This window comes from Rhinolophus ferrumequinum, chromosome 2 (assembly GCF_004115265.2).
Source record: "Rhinolophus ferrumequinum isolate MPI-CBG mRhiFer1 chromosome 2, mRhiFer1_v1.p, whole genome shotgun sequence".
Lineage (NCBI taxonomy): Eukaryota > Metazoa > Chordata > Mammalia > Chiroptera > Rhinolophidae > Rhinolophus > Rhinolophus ferrumequinum.
Window position 1 is genome coordinate 53561219 of NC_046285.1, and position 12755 is coordinate 53573973.

The 12755-nt window shown below is 39.0% G+C and overlaps 1 protein-coding gene across 1 annotated transcript in view; it reads left to right on the plus strand.

The window, feature by feature from the left end:
- Positions 1-12755, plus strand: part of ATP13A5 (ATPase 13A5) — a 103274-nt gene that overhangs the window by 80013 nt on the left and 10506 nt on the right. The window contains exons 26-27 of the mRNA XM_033131583.1: positions 6425-6599; positions 9014-9216. Of these exons, the coding sequence (XP_032987474.1) occupies positions 6425-6599; positions 9014-9216 (378 nt within the window). The remainder of the gene's footprint in view (positions 1-6424; positions 6600-9013; positions 9217-12755) is intronic.

The following is a 12755-nucleotide window of genomic DNA, read 5'->3' on the forward strand; positions in this document are numbered from 1 at the left end:
GATGGAGTTGAGAATGGAGTCCGGAAACGGTTATTTTTGTTTGGTTTTTACCCTCTGCCTTCAAACACTATTGCTTTGTCATCCCTACAAACTCAGTCATCCCACAGACAGATCATTTCCTGGTGAATTCCAGGCATTAAAATGATCTCATCTTCAGATAGGACAAGTCCAAGTATTATAAATGAACATTTTGTGTTTTCATTCAGTTCAAAGCTTTGCTTCCCCTATATCAAGCCTGACCTATGGCGTGGAGCAAGCAGTAGGAGAGAAGGTCATGGTTTCTACTTTCCTTGGAATGGTCTCTACTTACCTACACACTCACCCTGATTCAGGGAATATGAGAGTCACAAGAGCAAAGCACTTTTTACTTAACTGGAGGGATTGTAGTTCTCTCTGTCAAGTGCCCTCTTGCACAGCAGGCATCTCAAATTAAGGCAATTTGCATGGGGCTCTTTGGTGAATTCTTGGATTCCTCAGAGAATTCCTGTGGATTGGTCTGGACTAGACTTCTCTCCGACATGGCGATGCTCTTTCCCTCTGACTCTTTAGGATTCCTTTCAGCAACTGCCTTCTAGTGGTATATGCCATGAAGCCTTTTTCTACCGTTGGGCCCTCTAGTTCCAGTGGACTGCCCCACCGGGCAGATTCCTCCCAGTACAGTTCTAGCCTGGCTAATTCCCATGGCTTCTACTTAACCTACCAAGTAGTAGAGGTATATAGCTTGTTCTCACTGCTGCCTTCCTTTCCCTCTGATATTGCAACAGGGGGATGAGGAAGATAATCTCTATTCTCAACACCACTTAACGTCTCTTCTAGAGTAGTTTTTATGACCTCTCCTTATTTGGGTTGGGGTGATGCAAAAAAGAGAACCACAGTTCTTGCTGCTCCTAAAAATTCTCTTGATAATCGCTATAGTTTTCACTTATATAGTCTGTATGCAGGTAATTGTGGGGGGGGGGGGTGGCAGAGAAAGGGGGGCATGTTTACAGTTGAAGGATCAATGGATCCCTCTTAGTAAGTACTATGGAGATATAACAATCATCTCTCTTTACACTAGATTGGCACTTACCATTCACTGTCCTCAAACATAAGGCTCAGCAAAATTCCCCAGACAAAAGGAAAAGCCTCACTGACCATCCTCTTAGAAGGGTTCATCTCCTACTATGTGTTAGGCACATAGGTGTCTGGAACATGAAAAGGCTGAACACTGAAGTTCAGAGTTTACTGGGGGATTCACAGAATGAATGAATGAAATGCACATCTAAAGTAGTGAGTGCCAGGAAAAACAAATACTTTGGGAGTTCAGAGAAAAGAGAGATTGCTCTGACAATCTGTAGTTAGGAAGGAGATAACAATGGACAAAAGAGAGAGCTCCTACGGATGGCTTCATGGGAAAGGTAGCATTTGCACCAGAATAGGAAGGATGTGTAGATTTCAAATATCTTTTACTAAAGGAAGGGCAGTTCAAGTAGAAGGAAACAACATAAGCAAGAGAGAGTTGATAAATACGCACATGAGTTTTTCAATTTGACCACACTGTATGATATGTGAAGAGAAATAGCAAGAGATGAAATTTAAAAGGTGAGTTAGATCAGATCACAGAATCTTGATGACCAGGCGAAGAACTATGGACATTCCTGTGCAGATGTTAAGAGTCATTGGCGGTTGAATGATCAATGTACAATCATTTTCACCAAGGCTCCGATATTTCCAACTTCCTAGGTTATGGCTTTGACTTTAAGCTTGAGTGAGTATGGGACAAAGATGATACCATCACATATTTTATTTATTTATTTACTTGCTTTGTTCCTACGAGATTAAAGGCATCTAATGAGATGAGATATAATGTATTAAAGGGAAAATCGAGGAGAAAAGTGAGGTGAAGTCAGGGAAGTGAATTAAGAAAATGCATGTCTTGAAGTCTCTTTTGACCCTAGTAGGTCTAGAAGCCATCCTGGAAGGAATTTGTTCTCACTATATCTCTGTTCTCTTCAAAAAGACCCATTCAAATTAGATCAAGAAAATAGAGGAAGGGGAATGTTTAAGAATATAATTCTCAAGAGAAAAAAAAAACCAACAACAACTGAGAATAGAAACTCAGAAGTGCTTGGGTTTGAGGAGGGCTAGAACACTAAAGGGTGAAAAATAGAGGCTGCTTTTTTTTTTCTTTCATTTTTTTATTTCCAAGATACTATTTTGTCTCTTCTTCTATTTTTTCCTTACTGTTTGCATCAAACTTCTACTCATTCACCTTACAAATGACCCTAAAAAGTGACTCTACTGAATCTTCTTAACCTTTCTGCTTGTCTTCCCACAACTAATTTAGCTCAGCCTCTCAGTATCTTATCTGCAAACCTTTTGGAGAGAAAATGTATTGACCTAACTTGGGTAGCTGCCCACCTCTAAGCCAATCATTTCTGTGAATGAAGGCGGGGTCATGTAATTCAGCCCCATTCAGGCCAACCATGGCAGAATATGGCAGGAGGCTATGTCCAGACAAGAAGTTGGTAGGAGGCAATTAATACATTATATAAGTATATCTCTTACATAAATTCCACCAGGGTTTCAATTAGTCCTAACATTTTCTGGGTCTTGGTCCTTGGAGAATCTGATGGAAGATATGTATCTTTTTACCTTAAGAATCTCATGATGCACACTCAGAATTTTGCATGTAGTTTTGGTGAGTTCATGAGCTTCCTGAAATTTGATTTACATGAGTTGAAATGCCCAGAATGTAAAGTAAGCCAACTATTTAGGGGAAGCACACCTACATTATATCCAAACGATGCTGATCAATTAAAATAGTACTTTGAAAACAAGTTTTGAAACTGCTAAGTCCTCTCATACCACAGGCTCTGTGCTAGGTTCAGTACGGGACAGAAGGGGAATGAGACAGTTTGTCTCCCTCAGGGAGCTCACAGAATGCAGAGTGCATGTGCAAACAACTAGATTTGAGGCAAGACACCCTCACTCTAGTGGCAACATGAGTCATGTGCTGTGGGAACTCAGAGGAGGTAATGATTAACTCTGAATAAAATATAACATTTCACAAGTTTCCATTTCTCTGCATGCAGTCTGATAGCATATATCATCATCATCATCATTTTCAAGAAACCTGGACAATTCAGAAAAGTTTTTCTGGCTGCTGAGAAACAACACTGCTATCCAGGGCTCCTCATTTTATCATTTTTAATTAATGAGAGATGCATCCCACTGCAATATGCTATAGAGCATAGAACATGGGGCTTTACAATCAGACAGACTTGAGTTTACATCACCACCTTGTCACTCATTCACTGTGGGTCTTTAAACAAGGGACTCTACTTCTCAACCTCAGTTTCTTCATCAGTAAAACAGGAGATAAAATACTGATTTTGCATTGCTTTTTGAGGAAATAAAGAGAACATTTATAAAACACGAACATGACCTCTGGAGTCTAGTGACTACCCTAAATGACTACCCTAAAATGGTAGTCATTATCTTTTATTTTTGTCTATAGTCAGGTATACAGATTCTTCAGAAAGTATTAGGAATTTCTAAAGTAGAAAAAAGTTAATATATTCTTTATGTAAGGACTATGTATCAATCAGCTATTGCCATAATAATGCTGCATAACAAACTACCTCCAAAACTCAGTGGCTTGCAATACCCGTTCATGGGTCTATAGTTTGTCATTCAGCTGATGTAGGTTGTCGTTGCTGAGCGACTCTGCTTTAAGATATACGTAAGTTTGTCTTGGGGTCCAAGCTATGGGTTAATTCAGGTCTGCTCCACATTTTTCATTCTGGAGCCCGGCTGAATGAACAGACCTGAGCATCTTCTCATGGCAGATCACAGACAGCAGAGTAGAGAGCAAGCCCAGTGCTGCAAGCAGGCCTTAAACCTCTAACTTCTCTTTGGCCAGAGAAAATCACATAGTGAAACCAAAATAAAGGGGTGGCCAAGTCTACTCTGCCATGACGAGGCCAATACTTCAATCTACCACAGTCCTTGTATGAAAGAAAAGCCAGAAGTTCAATGAGTATCCGATAAAAAGAAGACCAGAATGGACGAAGCCAGATGCACAAATGCAATTACACCTCTTTCCACTACCCACAGCCCCTTTACAAACGCTATGGCCACCTTCTACCTTGGACACTAGAGCACACAGAAAACTCCAAACACTGTAGCTTCTGCCTCTGTCTCCTTGCACACCAAACACAGCCTCCTTGCACCCCTCTTCAACACCAGCTACAGCCCACACTGTGTACCCCTTTTTGTGCTCTCCTCTAGCCCTTCTCACACCAACTACCTGGAGTTGGGCCAACCTGGAATTCACCGGTTGAGGCCACGGCCTCCATTAGACTGCCCTCACTTCAGACACTAGCTGTGAGTTTGGGGGCCCCATGCCACCTGCATTTCTGAATAGCTGGCTACAAATTTGGGGGTTGTAATTACTCCCTCAGATGCCATAATTCATATCAAAAACTCACAGAATGTAGGAAAGTGCTGTACATATGATTACAGTTTTATTATAACAAAAGGATACAAATCAGAACCAGCCAAAGGGAGAGACACAAAGGACTAGCTCTGGGAAGATCTCAAACATGACACTCCTGTTGTCTCTCCCTGGAGAGTCAATTTTCCTCACCCTTCTGGCACACTAATGTGTGACAACATGCAGAGTTTTGCCAAACAGGGAAGCTTACCTGAGCTTTGATGTCTGGAGTTTTTATCTGGGTCCCGTTACATAGGCATACTTGATTGAATTGGTGGTCCTAGGTTGAACTCAATCTCCAGCTCCCCTTCTCTCCCTGAAGGTCAGGCTGATATCATGTGGCTCAAAGCCCCACCCCTCTAGTCAGACCAATCCTCTAATGGTTGGTCTTCCCGGCATGGCCAGCCCCCATCCTGAGTTATTGCCTTAGCACACTCTCTTCAGGCCCATCTTGAGTCTTGTTAGCATGAAGTATCAGGGCCCACCATGAAGAACAAAGACACTTCTATTAACTCAGGAAATACCAAGGATTTAGAGGATACATCCCAGGAAGGCCAAATTCTTAATTCCAAGTGTTTTGAGATAAACTCCCAAGAACCTGGGACAAAGGCCAGACAAATCTTTTATTACACAACCCATCTGTGTCTTCCATTGGACTTTAACCTCTTTGAGGGAAGATGAGTTCCTTTTCTTCTCTGCATACCCCACAGCCTCTAGCCCAGCACCCTCCTGGGAAAACAGTGCTTAAATTGGTAAAAGTAAAGCTTTAGTCATAGAGCTTTAGCATACTGATTTGGATGAGTCTTTGGAGACCAATTAGACATTCTAATGCATTCACTTCGTACATGAGAAAATGAAGGACCAGAAAGTTTATGTGATTGCCCCAAAATATACACTGAGCAAACTGAAGATCTATTTTAGAGTTTTATTATTCCAAACTGGGCACACACTCCCCACTGACTTGCCTCTACATGCATGAACACAAACCTAAGCATACATACCCTACTTTCTTCCTTACCTCAAAGAAACCAGTGATAAGCTATAAAAAGGGAAGAGATGACAGAATAAAGGGAAGAACTGAAACATGACCATAATGTAAACCTTTAAGTGTGATTTATCTAATTTCAGACCTTTGCATGCTTCTTTCCTGCTCTACCCTAAAAAGTATGTCCCATTTTCATCAGCTTGTTGGAATGTATGGCTTCTAAAAAGGATAGTCTTTTTTTCCTTCTGTAGTTGTTCTGTTTAATCTCTGCCCACTGCTAACTTCTTAAATTAAAAAAATAATAATAGGATCAAAAAATGCTATAATATATTTTAGCACTCTCATCTGGAAGCAAGAATTTTTTAATGAGTTCTTTTTCCTAAGCAGTGTAATGTGCTCTAGTAGTTCTCCATTTACACACTTATCCAGGAGGGAACAGAATACACCTGTAGTATCTATCCTGGTACACAGACGTGCTCAGAGAATGATGGCCGAATGAATAACAGAGTGAGTGCTTTTCGGAAAAAAAACGTTCCAGCACATGAAGATTAGTCTAGCTAGATGCCTCCTTACACTCCTCATCTAACTCTCCACTTTTCCATCATCACTGAAAGATAACAGTAATGCTTATCCATGTGAAAGGCCATCTTCTTCTCTTACATTCCATTCCTGGTCAGTCTGGTTGTAGGAGAAATATTTGCACCATGCGGTACAGTTAAAGTATTAATTACAGAACTTGTGAACCCATTACTTTTTATTTCTAAGGTGAAACCAAAATATGGAAGAGGCAAAGGCTGATAGCATTGGATATGCAACTAGGCAATGTGCTTGTCTGGATGTAAATTCTCAAATCGTGTGTGCTGAATCTGAACCCTCACGGAAGACTCAAGATAATATGCATCTCAATCTTTTATTCTCAACAATAAAACTGTAACAGAAAAAAAAATGCATTTGTCTTTCAGTGAGTTCAACTCATGCATACCCAAAACTGGCTCCATACCGACCGGCAGGACAGCTCCTCTCTCCTCCTTTACTGCTTTCAGTCTTTTTGAATGTTTGTTTCACCTGCATTGTACAGATCTGTGCATTTCTCTATGTGAAACAGCAACCCTGGTATTGTGAGGTCTACAAATACAGGTAATGTTCAATTTCTTCGTTTTCCTTTCTGAAGGCGATACAATGAATTCCCAATGACATTGTACAACTAGTTTGAACATAAACCCTAAATTTTTAATTAACAAAAGTGTGTGTCTCCACCCTGCAAAAAATCAATGATGAGATGGAACACAAAACAGAGTTCATGGGTAGAGTTCTGGGGTGAGCCATGTGGAACGGGTGGGAAAAGACCTTCATGTTGGTTGTTGATGTACAGCTCTACCAACTGGTGGACTGAACGAGTGTATTAACTCCCTGGTGGTTTGGATATGGTATAGACCAGGGGTCAGCAAACATTTTCTGTAGAAGGCCAGATAGTAAACAGTGAGGGCTCTTGGGCTAGATGGTCTCTATGCAACTACTCAACTCTGTTGTTGTAGTGGAAAAGCAGCCATGGACATCACATAAACAAATGCGACTGTGTTCCATAAAACTTCATTGACAAAACCAGTTGGTAAGTTGGATTTGGTCTATGGGCTGTAAGTCAACTGGCCCCTCATATACAAGATATTTGCTTAAATTAGTTTGGATTTTTCAAATAAATCTTAAAATTCAAATGTTAATCGGTGGTATCATTAGTCTGATTGAATTGAACACTAGACTCAGGGAAAGTCTCTTCACCTCTGCAGGCTTTAATTTCTTTAACTATTAGTTAAGGGTAGGATGAGGTGAACTATGCTATAGATATTTAAACTTTTGTTCTGACAAAGCCTGCTGACCTCCAAGAGGAAAGGCAGGAAGAGAGCTGCTCTCTTTCAAGATGGGCTTGTACAAACTCCCCTTCACTCCACTGTGATCGTGAAGGTATCAGAGCCCCGGGAATTAGGGAAAGAAAGGTTAAAAGCTATCAAATGATGTTTAAGATTGTCATTTAGACCCCAGATTCAGAAATTCAAGTATTACTTAGAATGTAGGATTCAGTTTTTGTTTCAAAACAAGACTTACCCCAAATTGGAGTGCATATATTCAGAGAAGCAACGGTCTCATTGAATCTAGGAGACAACATGGTGTAGCCAAAAGGGTGATGGACTACACTCTCAGTAAGTAGCTATACCACACTAGCCCTCAACTTTCTTATCTCCAGTGTAAGTATATTGGATTAGATACGTTTTGGTATTAAATTCTATGCTTCATGCCTTCTAGTCTATTTGTCCCCTTTGTGCAAGAATACTTTGTGACTACTGATTCTTTCATTAATGTATTCAACAAACATTAACTGAACATCTCTTAAATGCACATTTCAGGACCCTAGGAAGCCAAGGATGATTAAGACTTAAGTCTTGTATTTGAGGTTACAATTAGAAAATTAATTTTATCTATAAATAGTTATAATAGTAAAAAGTTACAAGCTCAACAAGAATGCAGTTGGAAACTAATTTGTGAGTTTGATCATTGAAAAAACAAAAAGAACATTGCAAATAGAGCAATCAGAACTGGGAAAGACCACATCTTAAAAGATTTTTTTTCTGCGCAAATACTATGTGGTATCACTGTGTTGGGTGCTAAGGATGTGTTGTAAATTTGAGTAAAACAATAGCAAAATAAAACCAAAAGAAAAATTCCATGTTTAAGAAACATTCATCCCAGTTATGGAAAATAAAAATATATGAATGACTAATTGGAAAACAATTAGCTAAATTCACACCAGAAGGAAGAATGGGGACACTAGTTATGTTTCCAGCAAAAGTAAAGATGTTTCAGATAGAGTGATATTAGAGGGAATAGCACATCTGAGCCCGGAGGTATGCAAATGGTGGTATGTGGTGAGCAAGGAACATTCCTGTATGTTTGGAGTATAAGGAACATGGGAGGACTTGCAAAAAATAAGGCTGAAAAGATACACTGAGACCAAATGTGAAGGTCTTCTGGAACTGCCTGAGACGTTTGTACTTAATTTATTAACAAAATAAAGCCATAGACACTCAGAAGCAGGAGAGTGTCATGTTCAGAGCCTCAGAAAGAGCCTTTGGTTGTGTGAGGAGAGTGGATTAGAGTCGGCAGATTCAAACTCAACACCTAAGTTCCCAAGTTACAAGGCTCACGTTAGTCTACAGAAGAGAAACCAAGACACACACACACACACACACACACACACACACACACACACACACACACGGTTCATTTATTCTGAATTGCAAGGAATACCATAGAAAATTGTCATTCAAGCCCTTCAAGACAGATCACTCATCCTAAATGGAATGCTGGACAAAGAACAATATTGGCTTTCTCTGAATTTTATTTCTACTTTGCCTTTGCCAAGAGGTGAACGAAATATGTCTTGGTAGTTACTGGCTGCAACAGTTTGAAAGCTGAGGTCCCATGGTAATGATTAACTATTTTTTTCCCTACCAAGAATAGAGTAAAAAGTCCCATAAATGCTGGTGATTCTTTTGTAGTGAGTGCTTTCTGAACAACCAAAGTAATTTCTCAACAAATGTGAGTTTGGAAAGAAACTGGACTGGAAATGCAACTCTGATCCCTGCTTCAATGCTGAGTTTTGAGAGTACCACGCTGTGGCCCATCACGACCATCAACTGCATCACAGTGGCATTTATCTTTTCTAAGGGAAAGCCATTTCGAAAACCCATCTACACAAACTGTAAGTATGTGAAGCTTAATTTTTAAAAATATTTTTCCCATTCTCTCACCCTCCCCAGAGTTGCAGCTCACTATTGAAGTGATTGACTGAGAAGGAAACAATTGCATTGCTCTAAAATTTAGTACTGAATGGTGATTTTCACAGGTGGTTGAGCCCATGGGCAGAAACCTGCTCATTTGCAGATAAGCACATACACTATTAAATGGTCACATGAGTTCTGTCCTATTGTGAGTCATCGAGAATTTTAAGTGTGTGTGTGTGTGTGTGTGTGTGTGTGTGTGTCAAGATATTTTGCAATAGTCTTTCCAATCAATTGAAATACAACTTGACCTCTTAGTAGCTTTATAACATTGAGCAAATTACTTTAATCATTCCGTGTATCTCTTTGATCACCTGTGGGGATGAACATATATTCATGTGATTAGCCATTTCTTCTTCCCTGAATCATCTATTACATTTTTTAATCCATTTTTTTTTCTATTGGGTTGCTGTTATATTTCTTATTTATTTGTATAAACTGTTTATTCCTTTGTGATTCTTTTCTATTGCATTTATGCACAATTTTTTCTCATTACAAAATCAGATGATTATTTATCTAGTTTTTAAAATTTCCTTCAATGCTTTTTAAATCTAATGTTAATTTTGGGATATAGTTTGAGGTAGAGATCAAACTAGTTTATATAACTAGTTGCTAGTATTCCCAGTAGATTTTATTATTTAATTTAATATTCCTTTTGGCCACTTATTCTTCAACTGAATGTAATGTCACCATTATCATACCTATATTCATGTTTATTTATGGTTTTCTCATATACATAATTCATATTATGTGAATTTTATGTTATATTTATAAATGTCATATACTTATGTATTAATTTGTATATAATTAATATTTTCTAGACTATCTTTTCTGTCTCATTGATATGCCAGCCTACTCTTGATTATAATTTCTAAACTTTAAAAATTATAAGTTTTAATAAGTATTAAGATTGGTATATCCTCATTATTCTTCATTTTTCAAAAATTTCTTGCTTTTCTTTCTTGTTTATTCTTCCAGATAAACTCTTGAATAAATTATCAGACTTTAAAAATCCCCTTTGGGAAAAGTTTGTTTATACGTTTTAGTCTTCACATTTAAGAATACGTTATGTCTCTCCATTTATTCAGGTTTCTTTTAATGTCTCTTAGTAAATATTTGTCATTTTATCCATCATAGATCCTGCACATTTGTTTAAGAAAGTAACCGTATATTTTTGTATATTTGTTTATATTGTGAATGACTTTTTTCCATTGTGTTTTATAACTGATATCACTAATACATTTGAAAGGTATAGTGTTGTTTTATATTTATTTTCTCTCCATAGCCCTTTCTGAATTTTGCTATTAGTCTTTGAGACTTGAGTGTTCTAGAAAGATAAATATTATCCCAGAGTGCAGACATAGGCACTGCTGTATTTGAGTCTTCATCAACTTGGCTAACATCATTCTTTCACCCTGACCTGGTTATTCCCTGAGACTTCGCCCCACCCAACTTTCATGCTCACCCAAACTGCTTCCAGTCTCTTTTCCATACACATAGTCTGCCTTGGCTCATGCTGCAGATGTTCCTACAATCTCTCAAAAGTTCACAAAACCCAAACAAGAAGCATCTGGATTCAGTGTGTGCCATACCTCTTGCAGAGCAGCCCCAAACCCAGTACTAGCAGCAGCCTATCTCAATTCAGCCTTGGTCCCTCTAGGTATCTTTAAGCCCAGCACAGGTGGGGGCCATCTGTGGATTGCTTTGTGGCCCTGGGCCACCTGGCTGCAGCTGAACTTGGCCTGCAACATGTTCAGTCCCAGAAGGCCCGTGCTTCAGTCCCTGAAGCACGTCTGGTGTCCAGACTGAGCCAGAGTATCACCTGGCCACCTCTGTGGACAACATGTCCAAAGGGCAGACTGGGCAGGAACCAGAGCCCTGCTAAAGCCAATCCTGCTCTGTAGGGTCAGCCCTTGCACATCAGCTCCTCAACTGTCATGACCATTCCTCACAACCAATCAATCTGAGGATCCATCGCTCCCACTGACACGCAAACAGCAACCAAGTCTCAACTACAACAGAAGGGCATACACAACCCACCCAAGGAACACACCTGAAGCACCCAGCTCAGGTGATCAGGGAGACTGCACCACTGGGCCCCACAGGACACCTACTACATAAGGCCACTCTACTAAGACCAGGAGACATAGTAGCCCTATCCAATACATAGAAACAAACTCAGGGAGACAGCCAAAATGGGCACACAAAGAAACATTTGCCAAGTAAAACAACAGAACAAAGCTCCAGAAAAATAACTAAACAAAATGGAAAGAAGCAATCTACCAGACGCAGAGTTCAAAACACAGGTGTAAGGATGCTCAGTGATCTCAAGGAGAACTTCAACAAAGAGAGAGAAAACATAAAAATGGAGATGAAAACGTAAAAAAGAACCAGTCAGAAATAAAGTTTACAATAACTGATACGAAGCATACATTAGAGGGAAACAAGAGTAGATTAAATGAAGCAGAGGATCCAATCAGCAATGTAGAATATAAGGTAGCAGAAAACACCCAATCAGAACAGAAAAAAGAATCCAAAAATTGAAGATAGTTTAAGAGGCCTCTGAGACAACATCAAATATACCAATATTTCCATTATAGGGGTACCTGAAGGAGAAGAGGGCGAACAAAGAATTGAAAACCTATTTGAAAAAATAATGATGGAAAACTTCCCTAACCTAGTGAAGGAAATAGACATACAAGCTCAGAAAGCAGAGAGAGTCCCAAACAATGAACCCAAAGAGACCCACACCAAGACACATCATAATTATTAAAATGTCAAAGGTTAAAATAAAAGAATCTTAGAAGCAGCAAGGGAAAAGCAGTTAGTTACTTACAAAGGAGCTTCCATAAGACTGTCAGTTGATTTATCAACAGAAACTTTACCGGATAGAAGGAATTGGGACAAAATATTCAAAGTGATGAAACGCAAGACCTACAACCAAGATTATTCTCCCAAGCAAAACTATCATTTAGAATCAAAGGACAGATAAAAGAGCTACTCAAAGAAGAAAAAACTAAAAGAGTTCATCACCACCACATCAGTGTTACAGGAAATGTGAGAGGGACTTCTTGAAGAAAAAGTAGAAAAAAAAAAGGTGGAAAATGTGAATAGTAAATTGGCAATAACTATACATATCTATCAACAATTACTTTAAATGTAAATAGATTAAATGCTCCAATCAAAAGATAGGGTAACTGAATGGATAAGAAAACAAGATCCTTACATATGCTACCTACAAGAGACTCACTTCAGATCGAAGACACACACACACTGAAAGTAAAGGGATGGAAAAAGATATTTCATGAAAATTGAAACAACAGCAACAAAAGCTAGAATAGCAATTCTTATACCAGTCAAAATAGATTTTAAAATAAAGGCTATAACAAGAGACAGAAGGACCCAATAATCTTACTTCTAGGTATTTATCTGAAGAAACCCACAATGCTACTTCTAAGGG